Source organism: Pseudorca crassidens, chromosome 21, assembly GCF_039906515.1.
Source record: "Pseudorca crassidens isolate mPseCra1 chromosome 21, mPseCra1.hap1, whole genome shotgun sequence".
Taxonomy (NCBI): domain Eukaryota; kingdom Metazoa; phylum Chordata; class Mammalia; order Artiodactyla; family Delphinidae; genus Pseudorca; species Pseudorca crassidens.
The window spans coordinates 12,220,490-12,246,771 of record NC_090316.1 but is presented as its reverse complement, the minus strand read 5'-3'; the positions used below and the strand labels follow the sequence as shown (position 1 = coordinate 12,246,771).

General features: G+C 40.8%; 2 protein-coding genes across 4 annotated transcripts; one reads left to right on the top strand and one right to left on the bottom strand.

Moving 5' to 3' along the window:
• Positions 1-40: 40 nt before the first annotated feature.
• On the top strand, positions 41-12,743 carry MAK16 (MAK16 homolog). Its single transcript, XM_067721557.1, has 10 exons — positions 41-245; positions 2,898-2,947; positions 3,040-3,149; positions 3,251-3,315; positions 3,502-3,653; positions 4,372-4,426; positions 7,916-7,990; positions 8,725-8,835; positions 9,934-9,999; positions 10,161-12,743. Exons 1-10 carry the CDS (start codon positions 231-233, stop codon positions 10,353-10,355), a joined length of 894 nt encoding a protein of 297 aa, XP_067577658.1. The 5' UTR covers positions 41-230; the 3' UTR covers positions 10,356-12,743.
• TTI2 (TELO2 interacting protein 2) lies at positions 7,718-26,282 on the bottom strand. Of its 3 annotated transcripts, none has more exons than XR_010939498.1 (8): positions 25,243-26,282; positions 23,993-24,179; positions 23,385-23,477; positions 14,000-14,187; positions 13,775-13,918; positions 11,921-12,083; positions 10,823-11,006; positions 7,718-8,806 (listed from the first exon to the last, which is right to left on the bottom strand). XR_010939498.1 is itself a non-coding variant. In XM_067721547.1 (7 exons), exons 1-7 carry the CDS (start codon positions 25,887-25,889, stop codon positions 10,902-10,904), a joined length of 1,527 nt encoding a protein of 508 aa, XP_067577648.1. In that variant the 5' UTR covers positions 25,890-26,282; the 3' UTR covers positions 10,793-10,901. The 3 variants fall into 3 exon arrangements, 1 of the variants encoding a protein (XP_067577648.1); XR_010939499.1 differs by lacking the exon at positions 7,718-8,806 and adding an exon at positions 8,886-9,225; XM_067721547.1 differs by lacking the exon at positions 7,718-8,806 and having other exon boundaries at positions 10,793-11,006.

Here is a 26,282-nt window from a genome sequence, read left to right as displayed (position 1 = left end):
GACAAAACCTAAGCGGTACGAGCGCGCGGTGACAGTCCAGTGGCGGCGGCAACCTAGCGGCGGACGCAGAAGTTAGACCGCTCCTTAGTGCAGGAGCGCCGCGTAATACCCCTTGCAGAACTCAGAACTCTCGCGATAGGCGAGACTGGGATTCCCGGAAGTGATTCTCCGGAAGCAGTATGGTTGCTTCCCTGTCCTGCCGAGGCTCAGCCCGCTGAACCGCTGACAAGATGCAGTCAGATGATGTGAGTCTTGTTGCGCTGCCACCCGGGTTTTATGAAGTGTGTCTCGCTCGCTTTAGGAGACTCAGAAGCCACCTACTCAGCTGGCCCATTAGCGTAGGGTGGCTCCGGAAGCGAGGCTTCCAGAGCCCTGATTTCCGAGCGTGGGGCCCTCACGTGTCTACCCGGGCACTTCGGGGTTAAGGGGTCAGGACACCGCCACCTCAACCCCTAGGGTCGGTGTATCCAGGCCTTGGTGCCTAGCAAGGAAGGACTTTGCGTATGGTCCCCTGGGGACTCGGGAGGCGGCGGGGTAGGGGGTGGGTGGCGGCCTAGGGGACGGTACGGTGAAGTTTAGACACCAAATTTAAGCATCCTTTTCAACCATGTGCACCGTACTTTTCAACCTGCTTTTCCTGTGTTAGGTTTTTTTTTTTTTACGTTTGCTCCACTCTCTGCCCGCGTCAAAATTTTGGAAGCATCCTAGACTTATTCGTTTAGTTATTTGTATGAGATATATTCAAGCGCCTACAGTGTGCCAAGAGTAATTACTGGAGATTTGGTTGTTATTAAGCCAGGCAAAAGATCTCTATTTTACTGTAGCTCTGGCGGGGGAGACAATAAACATGTGAACAAATTAAATACAGTTGAACCGTGTAATACTATGAAAGAAACATCAGGTTGATGCGGATAGGGCTGATGAGGGAAGGTTTCTCTGAATAGAAGGTATCTGAGGCGAGATCTAAAAGATGAGAAGGAACCGCCACTGGGGGCTGAGGGAAAAGCAATCAATCTGGGCAGTAAGAACAGTAAAATACAAAGATCTGGAGGTAAGAGAGAAGGAATGTGGTAAAGGACATTAGTGTGACTGTGTTATAGAAATCAAGGGAAGAAAGGTAGGGAGTGAAGTTGGGTATCTTTGCAGGACAAGATCATGTAGAGTCTTGGAGGAGGTGTTTTAAGGCTTTTTTTTAATGAGAAGTGACATCTGATTTACGTTTGTGAAAATGTCTCTAGTTGTGTGAAAGGCTTTCGAAGGAGAGAAAGAATGAAAGCAAGGAGACTAGAGCATGATGAAAGTAGCTTCAATAAGGTGGGAGTGGTCATGAAAAGAAATGGATGAATTACAGGTCTGTTTTATCATTGTAACCGGCAAGACTTGGTTATGGATGAAATGAAGAAGGGAAAAATCAAGGGATTTTTGGATTTGAACAAACCTTTCAGTGGTGGTTTTATTTATGGAGGTGGGGAAGACTAGGGAAGGAACCCAGTATTCTTTTGAGAGGTGTAGAATTGAGACCTCCATTTGGACCTGTGAATGTGTTTGATGCCTTTTAGATATTCAAGTGGAGATGTCAAGTAAGCAGCTGCATGTATATACAAATCTGGTGCTCTGAAGAGAAGTTTGACCAGGAGATGACAGTTTGGGAGTCATCAACCTGGAGATGATATTTAAAGCCACAAACCAGAATTAGCTCCTACTTCTCCAGTTTCATTTCCTCTTACCTGTTTCCCACCATCCCCTGCCAAACACACATCCCGTAAAATTCCAAAAAAGTTGTTCCATTCTTTAATGCTTCTTTGTGTTTTTCCCTTTAACTACTTCAGAGCCTTTCCCACTTCCTCCAGGCAGCTCACGCAAAGGCTCTCACGCTGTTACACACCTCTGCTGTGGCATTTAGATTGCTGCTTTGTGATGCTTTGTTTACATCTCTTTTTCTGTAGCTAGAAAGAAAAATCTTTTTAAGGATTGTACCTTCCTTCATTCAGCACGTGCCTGAGTGCCTCCTGTGTGTCAGGACTTTGAAATGTCAGTGTCTTACATAAGTATTAAGTGTACAATAAATGCTGAATGAATATAGAGCATATGAGTTAGTGGAGGATAGCAACAGAGGATCTTCCTTGTCAATGAGGTAAAATCATGGTATGTGTGGTACGTATATCCAAAAATCTAGTAGTGTGTGACAACGATGCATAATGAACACATTAAGTAAAAAAAAAAAAAAAAAGTCACTACTATATATATAATCTCATATTGTTTAAAATATACATATAGGCACGCTAGTTGGTATAATATACAAATTAAAATACTACGAAATTGGGGCTTCCCTGGTGGTGCAGTGGTTGAGAATCTGCCTGCTAATGCAGGGGACACGGATTCGAGCCCTGGTCTGGGAAGATCCCACATCCCGCGGAGCAACTAGGCCTGTGAGCCACAACTACTGAGCCTGCGCGTATGGAGCCTGTGCTCCACAACAAGAGAGGCCGCGACAGTGAGAGGCCCGCGCACCGCGATGAAGAGTGGCCCCCGCTTGCCACAACTAGAGAAAGCCCTCACACAGAAATGAAGACCCAACACAGCAAAAATAAATAAATAAACTAATAAACTCCTACCCCCAACATCTAAAAAAAAAAAAAAAACTACGAAATTGTATCTCTGGGCAGTAAGGTTATGGTTATCGCTAATTTGTATTTACTTTTCCTACAAGAATCTGTTATTTGTGTAAAAAAACAAATAAATCAGACTATTTTACAAAGCATTTCTTTGCCCTCTCATTCTTCAAAGACTCATTTCCTCAGTAAAGCAGGGTGCTGCCCTAGCGCATTGTTCTCTTGGATTAATATGGCATCTGCTAGGTAAGAGCAATTGAAATGGGTTTCTACTTTGTCTTGCAGGTTATCTGGGATACACTAGGAAACAAGCAATTTTGTTCCTTCAAAATAAGGTGAGTCTAGATTTTCAACTTGGATACAGATTCCGTCAGTTGCCCTCTTCGCATCCCATCTTAGAATCTTTGCTCTTTTCCTCTCATTCTAGAACCAAGACTCAGAGTTTTTGCAGAAATGAATACAGCCTGACTGGACTGTGTAATCGGTCGTCCTGTCCCCTGGCAAACAGTCAGTATGCCACTATCAAAGAAGAGAAAGGTAACTCCTCGGTCTTAACTTCCAAGAGAAGTACTCAACAGCTTTTAAAAGGGTATTTTTTAGTCTCTCCGTAAATAATAATAAAACTATTTATCCTGCAGGACAGTGCTACTTGTATATGAAGGTTATAGAACGAGCAGCTTTCCCTAGGCGTCTCTGGGAACGGGTAAGACTTAGGACATAAAATCATGACGACCATTGATCAAGAGCAAAAAGGCCACATGCTTTTCTCACTTCCTTGACCATGTCTACCTTAAATTCTTGGAGCCGTCCTTATTAGGCCCCATAAGTGTCGTTAACAGCGAAGACTTAATATGACCCTTGCCCTTCAAGCTTCCTTTCTGTTTAACAGGTCCGGCTTCATAAAAACTATGAGAAAGCACTGGAGCAAATAGATGAAAATCTAATTTACTGGCCCCGTTTCATTCGACACAAATGTAAGCAGAGATTCACCAAGATCACCCAGTACCTAATTCGAATTAGAAAACTTACACTAAAGCGGCAGTGAGTACTGATCGTTCATTTATTTGTTTTTAGATTACCTTTCCATGCATCTTATTATGAAGCTGAGATATTGTGAAACCTCTAGTAATGTTTTCTGTTAAGTTCAACTTTGGGTAATTTTTTATGACATGCTAAGCAGCAGTAGCTTTACCACAGATTAAAGTTGTGCCCTTTAATTTTGCAGGATTTTAAAAACAGTAGACTACAGCTTGATTATCAGCTTCAGTAAATTGTCTTTTTAACTCTGAGGGAATCCTAAAATTAGGGAGTTGAAAATGATCTTAAAAATGTGAAATGGAGTGTAAGAACTTTACTGTGGGTTCACTGAAAACTTACTTTTTTAAATGATATGAAATCCACAGAATTAATTGCATGCCGTCTTTAAGGAGTGATAGGCCCTAATTCATTGTGACCTGCAGAGAAAGCTAGAGATGTCAATCTTCTGTAGAAAATTATTTTTTCTTATCTTGCGGAAGCATTAATCTTTAGCATTGTAAGGCATCCTGAAACAGCCATGTATATGAACAATGTCAAATATATGTAAAAATGCCTGACTTTTTATAGCATTAACTATCTAGAAAATTTTATGTAATCTTGCTATATTTAGCTGAGCCCTACAAAATCAATTCCAATCCTTTTTTTTCTTCTATCTTTTTTTTTAAAGGAACGTGTAGAACATGTAATTGGGGTTTCTGATCATGTGTTTTATTTCCCGTAGGAGGAAACTTGTTCCTTTGAGTAAGAAGGTGGAACGGAGGGAAAAAAGAAGAGAGGTAACTTATTCTGATAATCGTAGGTTCTGTATTTTCATTGAGGGTAGGGCTGTAGTCAGGTAGTCAGGTCTCATGAGAACGATTCAGTCACTGCTGTCTGTGAACCGTTCGGGCCCTAGATTATGGACAACAGTATTAGTTGCATATGCTATCTGATATTCCATATCTGAAGATTATGACTTTCAGGGCAGGTTAAAATGTGGATACTTTGGGGGTATGTGTAATGGAGAACAGAAAAAATACCTTAAATAGAGATCCACAACTCCTTGTCTGAAATTCTTGAGGTCACATTTAGAATTCTGGTATGTTGCCAATCTTATGTTTTACATATTACCCTCAGCCAGCTTTGAGCATTCTCATTAAACACACTAGTAGCTGTGCAGTGAAATATAACAATGTTTCACTAGATGAATCCACACTAGATGGAATTTAAAAAATGTTTTTTTAAGGAGCCTCATGTCAGTTCAGGTCATGTTAGGCATCTAAACTGGGTTTTTGGGGTTCTGAAATTGCTGGTAAGGGATTAATAGGGATTAATTGGGATTATTTGTTTCTTTGAAGTAAACTTGTCAGCTTTGTTACTGAAGTAGTGAACAGTGATGATAATATTTTGCTATCCATGGAGAATCTAGTCAGGAAATTCCAGCCTTTGTCATAGAGAGCAGTCTGCCAGTCCACCTCATGAGACCTCACTCAGGCTGAGTATTCTTATGCTTTTAAGACCCAGAAATTACCTTTTCCTGACAAGTTCACATTTTCAGTAATTCTAGCTATTTGCTTTGCTTACCATCCTTCCACCAACAGACATTTACCTCATCATTTGTCATATCCTATCAAGGAATAGCTTTAATAATCTTGATGCTTTTGTTTCCATTAATCACATAGAGTTCTGTATCTCAAACCTGTTACATCATTCGTCTCCAAACTTATTTTTTTGGTGCCGAAACCCAGGATTGAATCTCCAAACTTTTTTTGATCACTCACCCCATCAGTAAAATTTTTGAACATATGCTCCCCAATATATTACTTGTAAATGTTATCATACATGTATATTTGCACCAATAGGTGTATTACAAGTAAAAGTTTGTGATGTAGTGAAGTGAAGGTTTGGTTCTCAGCAGTGTAAATTTGCCTTTAAGCGCTGTTATAAGTGATAGAGAGCTCAGAGACAGAGAGAAAGGAGGGCCTTTTTTTTTTTTTTTTGCGGTACGCAGGCCTCTCACTGCTGTGGCCTCTCCCGTTGCAGAGCACAGGCTCCGGACACGCAGGCTCAGCGGCCATGGCTCACGGGCCCAGCCGCTCCGCGGCATGTGGGATCCTCCCGGACCGGGGCACGAACCCATGTCCCCCGCATTGGCAGGCGGACTCTCAACCACTGCACCACCAGGGAAGCCCAGGAGGGCATTTTTGAGTGCCTGCATTTAGTACTTGCTGTTCATTTTTCATTCTCCACCACCAATTATGCAGACATTTTTGTTTAAATCTGGCTAGTGAGTTTTCATCCTCCCTGAGTCAAAACAGGCATTCTTGCAAACCTTTCAGAAGAAATTAAAATTTTCTATTTTTACCAAATAAGTTTGAAGCCCTCTGAAATAGATTTGGAAGATTTTTAAATGGGTTAGGAAATGGCGTTTCCAAATTTTTTAAGTGTGTGATTGCAGCTTTTATAGAAGACACGTTTTCAGCAATGTCACATATAGATGTAATCACTTTTTTAAATGTTCTAGCCACAGAACAAGGTTTTTTTGGAAAAACAATTCTTTCAAACTCACTGTTAAAATATTGCCTTTCCTTTGAAAGAACAGTGAGTGTATTTATTTTTTAAAACTTCTGCTACAGAGGCTTCCCTGGTGGCGCAGTGGTTAAGAATCCGCCTGCCAATGCAGGGGACACGGGTTCGAACCCTGGTCTGGGAAGATCCCACATGTGGTGGAGGAACTAAGCCCGTGCGCCACAACTACTGAGCCTGTGCTCTAGAGTCTGCGAGCCACAATTACTGAAGCCCGTGCGCCTAGAGCCCGTGCTCTGCAACAAGAGAAGCCACTGCAATGAGAAGCCCGCGCACTGCAATGAACAGTAGCCCCCGCTCACCACAACTAAAGAAGGCCCGCGTGTAGCAACGAAGACCCAACACAGCCAAAAATAAAAACAAACAAAAAAACTTCTGCTACGTTACATACTGCTGACAGCCATCTGTCATCTTAGAAAAGGTTGACAAATCTGGAACATTTTTCTCTTTGTGAAAAATGCATGGTTCTTTAAGTTCTACAACTCTTTTTAAAGTACTAAATCATTAAATAACCAGCATACATCTTTAAAACTACTACTCCCTATCTTATTGCAAAGTATTCAGTATCATCTGTAAATACACTTAACCAAGCAAATAGCTATAGGCTGCAGTAATCTGAATAAAGGAGTGAGGCCACCACTTTCAAACTCTTGTGCAGTATTTTTTCCCTTGGCATATCTTGCTCACTGTAATGTGACACACAACTATTTCCTTTATGGACAGAGTCAAGGCAGCTATGTGAGTGTGCATAAAAATGTGTAATAGTTAATATCTTAAAGAAAAAAATATACAAAAAAGTTTTGAGTATTTGCTTGCTACATCTCAGTGTATCACCCCTGAGGTGTGAGCACCCGCTTTAGAGAAAAATGTAGATCACAGTAACCTTCTAACTGCTCTGTGTGCTCCCAGTCTCCCTGCCTTGTAATTGATCCTGTGCATTGTTCATCCTAACATAGCTTCAGTGTGTAACACTAACATTCTCTATGATTTTTACTCTCAAATTAATGCACAGTCTTTGGCAAGAAAGGCAGATTGAGGTTACATTTTTATGTTTTGTTTGTGTAAAGGTTGATACCATGTATCATTTCCTACAAAAGACCACTGAAGAGATTTTTTGATCTACTTTCTATCTATCACATGGAATCTAACACCGTTTTAGAAAGCATAAATGGGTGAAGGTCTCTGTTTCCTTTTCGCAGCTTTTATGGAGTCTGCTTCAGGACTTCTAATTTTCTGAGACACTTAAATGTATGTAGACCTACTTGCTTTGTGTATCTGTCAAAGAATTTGTAGAATTTAATTTAGAAATCTATTCGTAAGGGACCTCCCTGGTGGCGCGGTGGTTAAGACTCCATGCTCCCAATGCAGGGAGCCCAGGTTTGATCCCTGGTCCAGGAACTAGATCCCACACGCATGCCACAACCATGGAGCCCACGAGCCGCAACTAAGACCCGGTGCAACCAAATAAATAAATTTAAAAAAATAAAAATAAATGATCAAACTATTTTAAAAAATCTATTCATAAAACCATAGGAATTTTTTTAAAGATACATATATCTGGTTGGATAGGCAGGAGTTCCTATTACAGTAAGAGGGAAAAGGGGATTACATCTTTCACATAAAAACTTGATTTCTCCCACTTCTACAGGCTGAAAAATGAGTCTAATGAAGTAAATGGGTTTGCTCTTTTTCTCTTACAGGAAAAGGCATTAATAGCTGCTCAGCTGGACAACGCCATCGAAAAGGAATTGCTAGAGAGACTGAAACAAGATACGGTGAGGAAGCTAGGAACTTTGGGGTACAGATTTTATTTTTTAGGTGGTAATATGCTAGGAAATGTAGGAATAGTGGGAAATGTGTTTTATTTTTAAGGATGCTAGAAAGATCTTCACCTTGATTTTATTACTGGAATAAAATAGATATCATATAGGCCCTGGCTTCCTCATTTTAGTTTCCTGATCAAGCACATAAAATACTTTAGTTACTCTTGATACTTCAGTAGAGAGACCTTTCCTTTTTTGCCATTATTCCCAACTCCCCCTCCCAAACACAACAACTCCAGATCTCTCTATAAAAGCCGTACAGTTTCGATCCTCCTGCCTATTCATCCTAGACTTTTAAGGTTCTTTAAAATGAATTTTTATTGTCTTTTGAAAAACTTATGTCATTTACAGAAACAACATGAATAAAACTTACTTTTTCCTACTATTTCCCCTTTATCAGCAAAATTACATTTGTTCCAATCCATGGGTTTTATAGACTATTAAGTTTTAAGTGATCTGGTATCCATCCTTCATAGAAGGTGCCTGTTTGGTATTAATCGCTGATTATTTAAATGTCAAATATGGGTTTTTGAAAGACACTGCTGGCTCTAGGCCTGACAATAATATAGTAATATTACTAATTATTCTTGTTTGATCACTGAGGAAAATAATATACTTGTTGGACAGTGGACTTCAAGCATAAGATCCAAATGTGGTTAAAGCTGACCCACGTTTATGTTCTTTAGTATGGCGACATCTACAACTTCCCCATCCATGCCTTCGACAAGGCCCTGGAACAGCAGGAGGCAGACAGTGGCTCTTCAGATGCTGAGGAAAAAGATGATGAAGAAGATAAAGTAAGCTTTGTGTTTTTGCTTTGTCAAGCAGTAATCTATGGGATGAGATCTTTTTTTTTTTTTTAATTTTCTTATTTATTTATTTTTGGCTGTGTTGTGTCTTCGTTGCTGTGCACGGGCTTTCTCTAGTTGTGGTAAGTGGGTGGCTACTCTTTGTCGCGGTGTGCAGGCTTCTCATTGCGGTGGCTTCTCCCGTTGCGGAGCACGGGCCCTGGGCTCACAGACTTCAGTAGTCGTGGCTTGCAGGCTCTAGAGCGTAGGCTCAGTAGTTGCAGCGCACGGGCCCAGCCGCTCTGCTGCATGTAGGATCCTCCCAGACCAGGGCTCGAACCCGTGTCCCCTGCATTGGCAGGCGGACTCTTAACCACTGCGCCACCAGCCCAATGAGATCTATTTTTATGTAATTGAGAGAGAATATCATTTTCATTTCCCTAACCAAAATAGATATTTGGTTATTTTTTCCTATCATTTTTGATTAATTTGGTTCAGAAGTGGCTGCTTTGTTCTCCAGGTTCAGCCAACAAACTATTTATGCATTGACAATTTGATCTTATTTATTAGCATTCTAAAATTTTTCCTGCAAGATGACAAATGAAGGGTCCTTATTAGCTGAGGGAATATAACATTAAGCAACCTACTGAAATTTACAAGGGGCTTAATTTTACTGTTAATATAGGGGAAGTACTTAAATGATAGTATTTTTAGGTAAAGGGCAAATTTAACAAGTAGATTCACAATAGACTCACACAGGTACACAGGTGTAACTTTTCCTAGTAGTAAACTATTTTTTAATATTTGAAATTAATACTTTTTGTTGAATGTGCAAAGAATTGTTTGCTCTTGTACTGTATATTGATTTTAACCATTTAAAATGAGGATGTTTTATCTCTAATGATTTAAATCAGGCATGAGAATTGATATCCCTGAAGTGTTTTAAATTCAGAAGTATTAAACTTGGAAATAAGTTGATTTTGCTTGCCTAGTAAGTAGACTCTCATTCTGTTTATGTTATTGATGCACTTATCAAAGAATAAAACCAGATGTCTAAGCTGAATTTTCATTATGTATCTTGAACATAATAGTTACATTTTATTTTAGGATGTGGGAAAAAGAGAGTTTGTGGAAGATGATGAAGTTGATGAGAGTGACATAAGTGATTTTGAGGTGAGGTTCATGGGTAAAAATCTGTCCTTTGGCTTCAGACAAAAAAGGGGGAGGGGAGTTCTGGTCACACAGAGCAGATAAATTCTCTAGTTTTAGTTCTAAATAGGCAGTTTGGGGAATGAATCTAGTGTCTTTCCTATTTTTTTCCCTCCCCACATTAGGACATGGATAAACTGGACGCCAGTGGTGATGAAGATGAGGATGATAAATCCTCCAGTGAGGAAGAAGAAAAGGCCGTTGACACTAAACACAAAGGCAAAGCACCCTTGAAAGGACCTTTGAGGAGGAAAAAAGCATACGTAGAGATAGAGTACGAGCTGGAGACAGAGCCCGAGGCCAAGGCCAAAACCACGTGATTTCCCTTCAGACGTTTATAAACAGGACTGGACATTTTGAACTTCTTCCCTTTTTTTTTAATCTTAAACACATACACACTTCTGGGTTTTGCTCTTTATCTTGTTTTTAACACAATATTTGTGTTTTTAATATTTATGCTACTTCTGTGGGGCAAAAAATATGGGAGGGAGTGGAGAAAAGCCTAAATTGTGAACAGAGTATTTTTATAGCATTGTTACGTGTGCTGGAGTAACAGCTTGAGCCCAAGAAACGTAACCGATGAGTTTGTGGGTGTAAATATTTCTAAATTTTAAATGCTACCCACCCGTTTCCTTGGTATCCTCCCCCTGCATTCCTCCCCCTCCCCCCTTTATTTAGAAATGTCCAGACTTCAATTTTTTCATGTTTTCTTTTCCCTACTTCTATGGGAGTAAAAAGGAAAGAAGGAAAAAGAAGATCTAAGTTATAATGTTTAATATAAATATACCTTTTTCCTGAAATGATTCCATTTAAAACAATTGGAACAGAAAGAAAATCTTTTCCTCTTCAGGAAAGTAATACAAGTCTTAAGTTGCATTGTAGGGAGCTCCTTCAGAAACCTGCTGCACTCTTCGGATACAGTTCCCCACCTTACTGTCTTCACAGCTTCGGGGAATTTTAGCCAGGAGACCCTGAAACATAAAACCAAACAGTGTGTTTTTTGTTTGTTTGTTTGTTTGATACGTGTTTTCCTTTTACGTTGGTGGTTCTTTCTTGGTACCATACTCAAAGAAGGAAGGACGGATGACACTAGGGCACAGTTCACAGAACAGGTGTAACTTTAGAAACGGAAATGTCCTACTGGAGCACAGAGAAGTAGCTTACTACCAGTCAGGGTGAATCAGATTAAATCTAGGGCTTGAAAAGTGCCCAAGATTAAAAAGCCAAGATGAAATAATTTGAATAAACCATGCTACCCCTAAATATTTTTAGGATATGAATTTCTTTTCATGCTGCCTTATAACTTTCAATTGATTTCTAAATGGGGTAAGAAATGAGACAGTAATTTATAAATTATGTATACGTGGACACACAGCTATTGTATGCTATGGCTTTGAGAAGTTAACTTCTGTGGAATATGAGACCAAAGGAAGAATTCCCACGTGGATAAGTAAGCATGTAGAAAACACAGTTGCCTCTGAAAAACTGGAAACATTTCTGGTAACTGAATTGCTTACTCTACCTAAATTATTACTCCTTGGTGGTTTATAGCCCATTATTTCAACCTGTTTTTTTTTTTTTCATTCAGACCACTAGAACAGAACTTAAATTTCTCGATCATGATCCTTTTGCCCATTCTCTGTCCTGGCTCCAGAAACATCCACTGATCCTCTTGCCTTTTGGTCTAAACAGTTCTGAATAGGTTTAAAGGAAGAATAAGGTATTAATCAAACTCCATTGAAGGCTAGAAGGCTCAGAGGTAGAGACTCGAAGCCCCCACGTTCATTTACAGACTTGGTCAGGCACTTAAATGTAAATTAGAATCACAGGAATTACCTGAGGATGAAGAAGCCTATCAGAAGCCAAGTCGCAGACTGTCCCTTACCTTCACCTGTCCTTCAGAGCAGCGGTCCAGGAGAATCAGGCAGTCTGTGGCCTCTTCTAACAAGGCACTCTTAACAGATTCGGGTGTGAGGCTTGAATCCCTTGCTACATCACATATCAGTTTCAAGAGAGCCTTCAGTAAGACCACAAGTCTACAGGGAACTCTGGAATCAAGAAGAAAAATGATGTTCAGACTCCGAATCAGGATATTAAAACTGAAAGAGATTTCAAAGGCCATCTAGTAGAAAACCCTCATTTCATAAATGAAGGAACTGAAGTCAAAATTTAAGACCACAGAGCTGGAAGCAGAACTAGAGACCAGACTCCAGATTTCTGAACTTTAAGGCCCTTGGTTTTTTCTACAGCATGCTGCCCATACACACTGACATTCTGGCCTGCCCAGGAATACCTAGTTTCCCTCCATAAGCATGGTCCTACCGTAAGCAAAGAGCCCCTCCTGAAAAGGGAGAACTGGGACCTCCCTTACCAGGGGCCTATACTTTTGACCAGAGAACAGGAAATGGTCCATAGTTCTTTAGCTTTGATGCGGTCTTAGGCCTGGAGATTAAAAATACAGTGAGGGAAATAAGCTTGGCTTTTGAGACTTACGTGTCAATTTGAGTTTTCTGTCACTATATTTCTAGATCCTAGATTACCACCAGTTAGGCCCAGTCTATTTACTTCTACTTAGCGTTTCTAAAAGTTTTTATGATAATGATTACACAAAATTGTAAATGCACTTAATGCCACTGAATTGTACACTTTAAAATGGTAAATTTTATGTATTTTTAACCACAATAAAAAAAAAAACTAAAAAGCCTTAAGGAAGCTGAAAAATAATTTAACTTGTAGTGTGAAAATATAAATAAACTATACTTCTGGGCAGAAATGTGACTGGGAGAAGAAAAGTTTCCATCCCTCATCTTGATCTAAAAAACATTAAGTGTTTTCCTGTAACTTGTGTGCTGCTCAGCCCTCCACCTGTCATCACTCAACACACAATTTGCTGTTTCCCACTCCCCAGGCCCCGGCCCCTCCATAATTGACATTCATTTTCTGACCTCTACGTTTGCTTGCTGACCTCTTCTACTTGGACAGTATTAGTCTGATTCAATTTCATTCATGCATCTATTCCAGTCACTTTAAAAATATCTGTGTACTTAATACCAGGTTCTGAGTAAGTTCTGGAGTTCTCAGTGTACTAAAGTGTTCAGTCTTCCATCCTCCTGGAGCTTCTAGTTCAGTAGAGGAGAAAGACAGTAATCAAATAAATGCAGCCTCGTTACAAATGTGACTGTGGGGTACATTATGAGGAGATGAGAGAATATGGCTCAGAACAGAGACACGCACGTGTTGCTGAGGCACTGGACTCTCGCTGAATTAAACATGTCATGCAAGAGAGCCTTCTGCAGACCCAACATGTTTGGGTTCCAGCTTGCTGTTCGGGACACCTACCTCGAGCCAGAGTTGGAATGCTAAGCAAATATATCCCAGATCAGTATTCTGATTACCACAGATGTTCAGTGATGTGCTATGAGTGCTCCATTCTCTATCAGATTTAAGAAACATTATGGTGAACAAAGTTAAGTACGTCTACTGTAGCACTGCTAAATGGCCTTTAAAATTCTAATATGCATTATAAATCCAGAGAAATGTACACCTGAAGGAACTGACTATATTATATCTTCAATGCCACTTTCACAGTTCAAAATCCAATTGGTATGGAAAACAGGAGGTATTCAAATATATGGCACGTCCTTAATACTTTGTACTGAATGTACACCTGGGCAAGTTCTGAAGGGAGTATCGGCTGAGTTTTGCCCCTCTTAGCACACCTGTCTGCTGGCTGTCATACCTGGGCCAAGTATACTGCATGAGAAGTTTTAGGGCTTCCAATATCTTCAATCTAGCCTCCTCGTCGGGTCCATCATAAACCTCCAGATAACCAATGATGACTCGATCCAGCCTCTTCAAGTGCCGGACAGTTAAGATCCCCAACCTAAAAATGACAGAGAAAATGTGACTCCAAAGAGTGAAGTTGAAGTTGAGTATGGCCACGCCCAGCTGCCCTGGGACTCACCTCTTCACGAAAGCCGGTAGGTTTCTTGCGTAAGTCCTGCGTAAGAGAAGGCGGTGCTCGGGCTCCATGTGCGTCAGAATCAGCTGCAGGACCTCGTCACAATGTGTGGTGGGTCGGGCTGCATCTCCCTTCCAGTGCAGGGCTTTCTCCAGGATGGGGAATAAATCCAGCAGACACAGGAGCACAGCCTAGGAGGAAGTAATAGAAAGGAATTGTAGTAAACGAATTTGTATTCACAACACACAGATTTTTCTAGCAACTTCCACTAATCTACCATCCTTGGGGTCCATGTCATAGAATTCTAAAACAGTCTAGTAATAAGTTTAATGTATATTACTTTACATTTTCAAACTTTTTTTACATTCTTTTATCTCCATCGGACCATCTCAAGTTAATACCTTCTCAGGGTGATTCTTTGCTAATCTATAAAATTGGAAGAATAGCAGAGCTAAGACTTTAACCCAAAACTTAGGAGTCTAAGTCTACTGTCAGTAAATTCCTGAGTCTAAGTGATATTTACAAGTATTTACAATAAAACCACTCCCAAACAGAATCTCAGATGATCCTATTTGTATCCACTTCCACAGCCCTATCTGAAATTTCAATGTCTAGGCACTCCCTTTTAGCTCTCCCGGGATCTTTGTTCTTTCTTTTATGTCTTTTTTCCTTTTTTTTTTTTCCTTAAATCACCATCTCAAGAGCCCTAACACCTTTCTGGCTGTTAGCACAGCCTGGGTTCTCAAAACCAAAAATAGTATTTAAAAAAGAAAGGTGACAGACTGAGGTGGGAGGAGGGAGACTAGGCATAAAATAAGAAACAAGGTAATTTCGACCTCTGATTTTATATAACTTGTTTCTTCTGTCTTCAGAATGTTCTCTGCACACCCCCCATAGTTGAAACTTTTTTTTTAACATCTTAACTGCAGTATAATTGCTTTATATTGTTGTGTTAGTTGCTGCTGTATAATAAAGTGAATCAGCTATATGTATAAATATATCCCCATATCCCCTCACTCTTGCGTCTCCCTCCCATCCTCCCTATCCCACCCCTCTAGGTGGTCACAAAGCACCGAGCTGATCTCCCTGTGCTATGCGGCTGCTTCCCACTAGCTATCTGTTTTACATTTGGTAGTGTATATGTGTCCATGCCAGTCTCTCACTTCATCCCAGCTTACCCTTCCCCCTCTCTGTGTCCTCAAGTCCATTCTATACGTCTGCGTCTTTATTGCTGTCCTGCCACTAGGTTCTTCAGAATCTTTTTTTTTTTTTTAGATTCCATATATATGTGTTAGCATATGGTATTTGTTTCACTCTTTCTGACTGACTGCACTCTTTCTGACTTACTTCACTCTGTATGACAGACTCTAGGTCCATCCACCTCACTACAAAAAATTCAATTTAGTTTCTTTTTATGGCTGAGTAATATTCCATTGTATATATGTGCCACATCTTCTTTATCCATTCATCTGTCAATGGACACTTAGGTTGCTTCCATGTCCTGGCTGTTGTAAATAGAGCTGCAATGAACATTGTGGTACATGACTCTTTTTTGTATTATGGTTTTCTCTGGGTATATGCCCAGGAGTGGGATTGCTGGGTCATATGGTAGTTCTGTTTTTAGTTTTTCAAGGAACCTCCATACTGTTCTGCATAGTGGCTGTATCAATTTACATTCCCACCAACAGTGCAGGAGGGTTCCCTTTTCTCCACATCCTCTCCAGCATTTATTGTTTGTAGGTTTTTTTATAATGGCCATTCTGACTGGTGTGAGGTGATACCTCATTGTAGTTTTGACTTGCATTTCTCTAATGATTAGTGATGTTGAGTACCCTTTCATGTGTTTGTTGGCAATCTGTATATCTTCTTTGGAAAAATGTCTATTTAGGTCTTCTGCCCATTTTGGATTGGGTTGTTTGTTCTTTGCATATTGAGCTGCATAAGCTGCTTGTATATTTTGGAGTTTAACCCTTTGGTAAGGATTAAATCCTTTTTCCCAGTTGCTTCATTTGAAAATAGTTTTTCCCATCCTGAGGGTTGTCTTTTCATCTTCTTTATGGTTTCCTTTGCTCTGCAAAAGCTTTTAAGTTTCATTAGGTCCCACTTGTTTATTTTTGTTTTTATTTCCATTTCACTAGGGTCAAAAAGTATCTTGCTGTGATTTATGTCATATAGAGTGTTCTGCCCATGGTTTCCTCTAAGAGTTTGATAGTGTCTGGCCTTACATTTAGGTTTTTAATCCATTTTGAGTTTATTTTTGTATATGGTGTTTGGGAGTGTTCTAATTTCATTCTTTTACAGAAGCTATCCAGTTTTCCCAGCACCACTTATTGAAGAGGCTGTCTTTTCTCCATTGTATATTCTTGCCTCCTTTATCAAACATAAGCTGACCATATGTGTGTGGGTTTATCTCTGGTCTTTCTATCCTGTTCCAGTGATCTATATTTCTGTTTTTGTGCCAGTACCATACTGTCTTGATTACTGCAGCTTTGTAGTATAGTCAGAAGTCTGGGAGCCTGATTCCTCCAGCTCTGTTTTTCTTTCTCAAGATTGCTTTGGCTATCCGGGGGCTTTTGTGTTTCCATACAAATTGTGAAATTTTTTGTTCTGTGAAAAATGCCACTGGTAGTTTAATAGGGATTGCATTGAATCTGTAGATTGCTTTGGGTAGTATAGTCATTTTCACAATGTTGATTGTTCCAATTCAAGAACATGGTATATCTCTCCATCTGTTTGTATCATCTTTAATTTCTTTCATCAGTGTCTTATAGTTTTCTGCATACAGGTCTTTTGTCTCCTTAGGTAGGTTTATACCTAGGTATTTTATTCTTTCTGTTGCAATGATAAATGGGAGTGTTTCCTTAATTCCTCTTTCAAATTTTTCATCATTAGTGTATAGGAATGCAAGAGATTTCTGTGCATTGATTTTGTATCCTGCTACTTTACCACATTCATTATTAGCTCTAGTAGTTTTCTGGTAGCATCTTTAGGATCCTCTGTGTATAGTATCACGTCATCTGCAAACAGTGACAGTTTTACTTCTTTTCCGATTTGGATTCCTTCTATTTCTTTTTCTTCTCTGATTGCTGTGGTTAAAACTTCCAAAACTATGTTGAATAATAGTGGTGTGAGTGGATAACCTTGTCTTGTTCCTGATCTTAGAGGAAATGGTTTCAGTTTTTCACCATTGAGAACAATGTTGGTTGTGGGTTTGTCATATATGGCCTTTATCATGTTGAGGCTAGTTCCCCTGACACCTACTTTCTGGAGGGTTATCATAAATGGGAGTTGAATTTTGTCAAAAGCTTTTTCTGCATCTATTGAGATGATATGGTTTTTCTCCTTCAATTTGTCAATATGTTTTATCACAGTGATTGATTTGCATGTATTGAAGAATCCTTGCATTCCTGGGATAAACCCCACTTGACCATGGTGTATGATCCTTTTTTTAAAAATTTTTTTAATGATCCTTTTAATGTGTTGTTGGATTCTGTTTGCCACTATTTTGTTGAGGTTTTCTGCATCTATGTTCATCAGTGATATTGGCCTGTAATTTTCTTTTTCTGTGACATCTTTGTCTGGTTTTGGTATCAGGATGATGGTGGCCTCGTAGAATGAGTTTGGACGTGTTCCTCCCTCTGCTAAATTTTGGAAGAGTTTGAGAAGGATAAGTGTTAGCTCTTCTCTAAATGTTTGACAGAATTCACCTGTGAAACCATCTGGCCCTGGGCTTTTGTTTGTTGGAAGATTTTTAATCACAGTATCAATTTCAGTGCTTGTGATTGGTCTGTTTATATTTTCTGTTTCTTCCTGGTTCAGTCTCAGAAGGTTGTGCTTTTCTAAGAATTTGTCTATTTCTTCCAGGTTGTCATTTTATTGGCATACAGTTGCTTGTAGTATATCTCATGATCCTTTGTGTTTCTGCAGTGTCAGTTGTTACTTCTCCTTTTTCATTTCTAATTCTATTGATCTGAGTCTTCTCCCTTTTTTTCTTGATGAGTCTGGCTAATGGTTTATCAATTTTGTTTATCTTCTCAAAGAACCAGCTTTTAGTTTTATTGATCTTTGCTATTGTTTCCTGCATTTCTTTTTCATTTATTTCTGATCTGATCTTCACGATTTCTTTCCTTCTACTAACTTTGGGTTTTTTTTCTTCTTTTTTCTCTAACTGCTTTAGCTGTAAGGTTAGGTTGTTTGAGATTTTTCTTGTTTCTTGAGGTAGGACTGTATTGCTATAAACTTCCCTCCTCGAACTGCTTTTGCTGCATCCCATAGGTTCTGAGTCATCGTGTTTTCATTGTCATTTGTTTCTAGGTATTTTTTGGCTTCCTCTTTGATTTCTTCAGTAATCTCTTGGTTATTTAGTAATGTATTGTTTAGTTTCCATGTGTTTGTATTTTTTATAGATTTTTTCCTGTAATTGATATCTAGTCTCATAGCGTTGTGGTCGGAAAAGATACTTGATACGATTTCAATTTTCTTAAATTTACCAAGGCTTGATTTGTGACCCGAAATATGATCTATCCTGGAGAATGTTCCGTGAGCACCTGAGAAGAAAATTTATTCTGTTGTTTTTGGATGGAATGTCCTACAAATATCAATTAAATCCATCTTACTTAATGTATCATTTAAAGCTTGTGTTTCCTTATTTATTTTCATTTTGGATGATCTGTCCATTGGTGAAAGTGGGGTGTTAAAGTCCCCTACTATTATTGTGTTACTGTCGATTTCCCCTTTTATGGCTGTTAGCATTTGCCTTATGTATCGAGGTGCTCCTATGTTGGGTGCATAAATACTTACAATTGTTATATCTTCTTCTGGGGTTGATCCCTTGATCATTATGTAGTGTTCTTCTTTGTCTCTTATAATAATCTTTATTTTAAAGTCTATTTTGTCTGATATGAGAATTGCTACTCCAGCTTTCTTTTGATTTCCATTTGCATGGAATATCTTTTTCCATCCCCTCACTTTCTGTCTGTATGTGTCCCTAGGTCTGAAGTGGGTCTCTTGTAGACAGCATATATGTGGGTCTTGTTTTTGTATCCATTCAGCCAGTCTATGTCTTTTGGTTGGAGCATTTAACCCATATACATTTAAGTTAGTTATCAATATGTATGTTCCTATTACCATTTTCTTAATTGTTTTGTGTTTGTTATTGTAGGTCTTTTCCTTCTCTTGTGTTTCCTGCCTAGAGAAGTTTCTTTAGCATTTGTTGTAAAGCTGGTTTGGTGGTGCTGAATTCTCTTAGCTTTTGCTTGTCTGTAAAAGTTTTAATTTCTCCATCGAATCTGAATGAGATCCTTGCTGGGTAGAGTAATCTTGGTTGTAGGTTTTTCCCTTTCATCAGTTTAAATATGTCCTGCCACTCCCTTCTGGCTTGCAGTTTCTGCTGAAAGATCAGCTGTTAACCTTATGGGGATTCACTTTTATGTTATTTGTTGGTTTTCCCTTGCTGCTTTTAATATTTTTTCTTCGTATTTAATTTTTGATAGTTTGATTAACATCTGCCTTGGCATGTTTCTCCTTGGGTTTATCCTGTATGGGACTCTCTGCAATTCCTGGACTTGACTATTTCCCTTCCATATTAGGGAAGTTTTCAACTATAATCTCTTCAAATATTTTCTCGGTCCTTTTTTTTTCCTCTTCTTCTAGGACCCCTATAATTCGAACATTGGTGCATTTAATATTGTCCCAGAGGTCTCTGAGACTGTCCTCAATTCTTTTCATTCTGTTATCTTTATTCTGCTCTGCGGTAGTTATTTACACTATTTTATTTTCCAGGTCACTTATCCTTTCTTCTGCCTCAGTTATTCTGCTATGGATTCCCTCTAGAGAATTTTTTATTTCATTTATTGTGTTGTTCATCTCTGTTTGTTTGTTCTTTAGTTCTTCTAGGTCCTTATTAGATGTTTCTTGTATTTTCTCCATTCTGTTTCCAAGATTTTGGATCATCTTTACTCTGAATTCTTTTCAGGTAGACTGCCTATTTCCTCTTCATTTGTTTGGTCTGGTGGGTTTTTACCTTGCTCCTTCATCTGCTGTGTATTTCTATGTCTTCTCATTTTCCTTAACTTACCGTGTTTGGGGTCTCCTTTTCGCAGGCTGCAGCTTCATAGTTCCCATTGTTTTTTGTGTCTGCCCCCAGTGGCTAAGGTTGGTTCAGTGGGTTGTGTAGGCTTTCTGGTGGAGGGGACTGGTGCCTGTGTTCTGGTGGATGAGGCTGGATCTTGTCTTTCTGGTGGACAGGACCGCATCCGATGGTGTGTTTTGGGGTGTCTGTGAACTTAGTATGATTTTAGGCAGCCTCTCTGCTAATGGGTGCGGCTGTGTTCCTGTCTTGCTAGTTGTTTGGCATGGGATGTCCAGCCTGCGTCTGGAGCCTGTAGCTTGCTAGTTGTTGAGTGGAGCTTGGTCTTAGTGTTGAGATGGAGATCTCTGGGAGAGCCCTCCCTGATTTATATTACATGGGGCCAGGAGGTCTCTGGTGGTCCAATGTCCTAAACTCGGCTCTCCCATCTCAGAGGCACAGGCCTGACACCCAGCCAGAGCACCAAGACCCTGTCAGCCACATGGCTCAGAAGAAAAGGGAGAAAAAAATAAAGAAAGAAGGAAAAATAAAATAATCAAAATAAAAAAAATTTGTAATTGTTAAAAATAAAAAAAAGAAAGAAGAGAGCAACCAAACCAAAAAACAAATCCACCAATGATAACAAGCATTAAAAACTATACAAAAGGGCTGCCCTGGTGGCGCAGTGGTTGAGAGTCCGCCTGCCAATGTAGGGGACACAGGTTCATGCCCCGGTCTGGGAAGATCCCACATGCCACAGAGTGGCTGGGCCCGTGAGTCATGGCCACTGAGCCTGCATGTCCGGAGCCTGTGCTCCGCAACAGGAGAGGCCACAACAGTGAGAGGCCCGCGTACCGCAAAAAAAAAAAGAAAAGAAAAAACAGACAGACAGAACCCTAGGATAAATAGTAAAAGCAAAGCTATACAGACAAAATCACACAGAGAAGCATATACATGCACAGTCACAAAAAGAGAAAAAGACAAAAAGTATACATATATGTATATATTTTAAAAAAAAGGAAGAGAGTAACCAAATCAATAAACAAATCTACCAATGATAATAAACTCTAAATACTAAACTAAGATAAACATAAAACCAGAGACAAATTAGATGCAGAAAGCAAACCCCAAGTCTACAGCTGCTCCCAAAGTCCACCACCTCAATTTTGGGATGATTTGCTGTCTATTCAGGTATTCCACAGATGCAGGGTACTTTGAGTTGACTATGGAGATTTAATCCACTGCTCCTGAGGCTGCTGGGAGAGATTTCCCTTTCTCTTCTTTGTTCGCACAGCTCCCGGGGCTCAGGTTTGGATTTGGCCCCGCCTCTGCGTGTAGGTCACCTGATGGCATCTGTTCTTCGCTCAGACGGTACGGGGTTAAAGGAACAGCTGATTTGGGGGCTCTCTCTCACTCAGGCCAGGGGGAGGGAGGGGTGCGGATGTGGGGCGAACCTGCGGTGGCAGAGGCCAGCATGATGTTGCAACAGCCTGGGGCACGCTGTGTGTTCTTGCAGGAAGGTTGTCCCCGGATCACGGGACCCTGGCAGTGGCAGGCTGCACAGGCTCCTGGGAGGGGAGGTGTGGATAGTGACCTGTGCTTGCACGCTGGCTTCTTGGTGGCTGCAGCAGCAGCCTTAGCGTCTCATGCTGTGTCTGGGGTCCGCGCTGATAGCCGCGGCTTGCATCCATCCCTGGAGCTCGTTTAGGCAGTGCTCTGAATCCCTTCTCCTCGCGCACCCCAAAACAATGGTCTCTTGCCTCTTAGGCAGGTCCAGACTTTTTCCCGGACTCCCTCCCGGCTAGCTGTGGTGCACTAGACCCTTCAGGCTGTGTTCACGCAGCCAACCCCAGTCCTCTCCCTGGGATCCGACCAAAGCCCGAGCCTCAGCTCCCCGCCCCTGCCTGCCCCGCCGGGTGAGCAGACAAGACTCTCAGGCTGGTGAGTGCCGGTCGGCACCGATCCTCTGTGCGGGAATCTCTCTGTTTTGCCCTCCGCACCCCCTGTTGCTGTGCTCTCCTCCGTGGCTCTGAAGCGTCCCCCCTCTGCCACCCACAGTCTCCGCCCGCAAAGGGGCTTCCTACTGTGTGGAAACCTTTCCTCCTTCACAGCTCCTTCCCACTGGTGCAGGTCCCGTCCCTATTCTTTTGTCTCTTGTTTTTCTTTTTTCTTTTGCCCTACCCAGGTACATGGGGAGTTTCTTGCCTTTGGGGAGGTCTGAGGTCTTCTGCCAGTGTTCAGTAGGTGTTCTGTAGGAGTTGTTCCACATGTAGATGTATTTCTGATGTATCTGTGGGGAGGAAGGTGATCTCCAAGTCTTACTCTTCCGCCAGCTTGAAGGTCTCTTCACAGCAGATGCTGTGCGCCGCAGCCTGCCCAGGACCCTATCGTTTACGTCTGTCCTGGTGTGATTCCAAACACCACGCCTGAAACTCTTATTCATCCTTTATAAGCAAATATCACCTCCTTACCCGATCCTCTTAAAACCACCTCAATACCACCAAACCTTGTTAGCTGCCTACTGTTCAACACCCACTGCACTTTACAGAAAACTTTTAATAGATTTATTACTCTGTACTGTATTTAAATATACAGTATATATATTTGCATAAATGTCTCTCCAAAGGATTTCTTAAAGTCAGAAACCCTGTCCGACTCATTCATTCTTGGAACCTACAATGGTTACTGGCACACAGTAGGTACTCAATGTCTACTGGATGAAAGAATAAATGACACAAAAAACCCAACATACAAGGAGTTCCCAGAGTGTGTGTTGATATAAAAGCAGCCCAGAAGTGAAGACACTTAAAGTAATAAAAATGGAACATTTTTGGGAGTTCCCGGTCAGCCAAGTGGTTAGGACTCGGTGCTTCCACTGCAGGGGGCTTGGGTTCAATCCCTGGTTGGGGAACTATACCCTGAAAGCTGTGTGGCCAAAAAGAGAAAATAAAGAAAAAGGAAAGCAGAAAAAGAACCCATCTCTCTTTTGCTCATAAATTGGTGAGACTAAAAAAAAATTAAAAATAAAAAATAGAACTTTTTCAGACATAAAGCTGCCCCCAAGTGATATATAATTGACCCAGATGAAGATAAAACACTGGCTTTTCTGTGGAGACTCAGGAATGTGGATGTCTCTTGGTATTGAGACATTTTCTAGTCATTTGCTACCCCCATATTTTCAATTTGTCAGTGGTTCTCAGTTATCATCTTTACCTTCCTAGAAGAGTAAAATGTGTACCAAGTATTCTTATTCACATAGTGCCACCTTCTACTCAAATTTGAGAGCTCAGACTCAGAGTTATGAACCAATCTTACCATTACCTGAATGAGGTGGTGCTCCCGTGTGTACAGGTGGTTGAAAAGGGCATGGTATAGGACTTGGGCCCTGTTGTACTGCAGCAGATCAGCAGCTGGCTGCAATCAAACAAATTACCCAATTAAAAGCTTCCGGAGGTTGGCAAAATGTTGATAATTTTTGAGATTGAACGTGGTACATGGGATTCATTATACCACTCTCTCTACTTCTGTGTATATTTTAAAAGCTCCATAATATACAGTTTAAAAAAAAAAAGCAGTTTCCTTGAGTAATAGATTGCACATTTGGGTAAAATCCCTTTCAGCTTCTGAATTTTTTGTTCCTTGAAAGTCAGTTGTTAATGACTCAAAGTCTGGTTCTTCAGTCTGACGATGGTCTACGTTCCTTATATACATCACCTATAAGATACAACCTACTAGGTTGGCAGAGGAAAATACAGAGAGAAAAATATAAATTAGTGAAGTGAGAGTCACATGACAGCATTAACAGAAAGCCAGTTAATAAAAGATATAAACATGGGCAGCAGTAGAGCAGTGATGTCATGAACGAGGAATGGCCATGATGACTCAGCCTGCACCATCGGTACAGATGACAGAGAACGGAGGCCACTTACCACATTTAGCACAATGTGATGGAGGCAGTGGACACCCAGGATTTTGTTCTCGGTTTGATAGTCATCTGAGATGAGCAATGACGGGGGAAGTACCCTTTCCAGATGTTGGCTCAGCCAGGGTCGAGTGACCTTTTGCAGAGTCCATGAGAAAACATGTTTGGTGGCTGGGTTACTCTTCCAGGAGTCCCTAAATGGAAATGTGAAACCACATTAAGTGACATGGTGTCCAGTTCAAGCTAACTATATTTTCTTATACTTGAAAGAAAAATACATTCCACATAAGATAACTCAATGTTAACAACATACATTTTTAAGATTTAGATCAAAATAACGTACAGAACTTACACTAAATACATTTATCACCCAGGGCTCTGGGTCTAAAGAATATCCGATAAAAAGTAGCCAGTTATAACCACAGCTATGTAAAGAATCTGTGGTGATGGTGGTGGTTACAGTGAGAAAGTGTTGAGAAGGGAGAGAGGAGGAAAGGAAATGTCTTCAGTATCACTATTATTATTATTACCACATGGGAGCAAATGAATCAATATTCAAACAGCAATTTATAGCTTATAAAGTGAGTTTACACACATAACCAATCTTCAAATATGGTGTAACAGGTAATGTTATCTTTGTATTGCAAATAATGAAACTGGTCCTATTCAGAAGCAATAAAAAGAAGCAAGAGACATCCTCAAAACTAAGCCTTTTACCTCCACATTCCTGGTAAAAAGACAGTTATGTACTCACTTTTTTCTCATCACTCCAGGGTCATAAACACAAATGTACAAAGTAGCAAGTGGAAACTCACAGAAAATACTTTAGCTAACAGCAATCTAAAGGACTTTTATTTTTTCATCCCAAACACGCTTCCATATCTAGTAAGTAGCGATGAGCTTCAAGATTCCTAAGTTTAAATTCAAACCATAAGTTTAAATCTTCTCGAAGTTTAAATCTTCTCCAAATCCCCAACCCCATCTAACTGAAGAAAGTTAAGTCTAAATAAATGGGACTGAACTTCCAATTTCAGGGCAGTTGTCAGGACTGGAAAAAGCACTAGAAAATCAAGTCTGAAGACCTGGGTTCTAATGTCGAACTTGCCACTACCGAGTTAACGTCATCACAATCACAACCGTTCTGGGCTTACAACACCTTTATGTCGCTGATGCAGACACAAGACTCCTTTGAGCTCTAACCTTCTAAAACATTAGTCTGAAGCTTAAGTCGGTGGCCCTTACGGCAGGAGTACTCACTTATTCAAATCGGGTTTGAGAAGCCCCATGACCGCAGTAAATCTCCCTTTCTCATCTTCATTTTCTCCGTGGAGGAATCCAGCCACAGAACCACACTCAGTAACCTGAAGCAGTAAGGCGAGCACCTGTCCAGCGACGCCCTGAGATTTTGGGCTGGTCCATGGTTGCTCCAAGTTGTGTGTGATGGCAAAAATATAGATGGGTCCTGCCAAGTGACGGAGGCCTGCCTTCCATGCAGAGCAAACCAAGGAATTCTTAGCGGTCTCAACTTTCCTCAACAGCTTAAGGAAGAGTAACCCAACTGCTGCCGCTTTCTCGGCCACTTCGGAGTGACGATCACCTCCCCCTTCCGGCCCCTCGGGAGGAGCTGCATACTTCCCCAGGGCTTTTGCCACCTGCCCCAGCATCTCGGGCATTCCACGGAGCGAGGTGTCACTCCCCGCAAACAACTGATCACATTCTTTGGCATCTAGTACAGCACTGAGGTCCCGAAGAGCTGCATTTCTGGCCTTGCCCCGTCGGGATTCCTGACCGGCAAACTGGTGCAAGATCTGGGAGAAGGCCTGTCCGAGGGCGGAGAAAGGCCACTGTCCAGGACAGGAAGAGCCCTCCCGCGGTGGGGATTCCCGAGAGCCGTCAGGCTCCATGCCTCAGACCGAGGACGAGGATGGAGGCGAGCAGGGGTCCGCTAAAGAGGGAAGGAAAGATAACTCCGGGGCTGGGATTCTCTCAAAGAACAGAACTAAAATCAAATAAAACGGCGAGACGTCTTGGAGGACCGAGGGAGAGTCTAGCCCGCAGAAGAGTAAAAGTATAAAGGAAAAGATGCGGGAAAGGGGGTTCTCTGAGAGTAACAGAAGCTCAGATTCCCAACAGTGGAAGGGAGAAATTACTCTTGCCTCTCTGAAGACTCAAAAAAAAAAAAAAAAGAAGAAGAGAAAACAAAAAAATCCTAAAGAGCCTGAAAAATAAATCTCTAAGGCGTGACACTAACAGAGCCGCCGTTACCTTCAGCTCTTCCGGCACGCCTGCGCCTATCA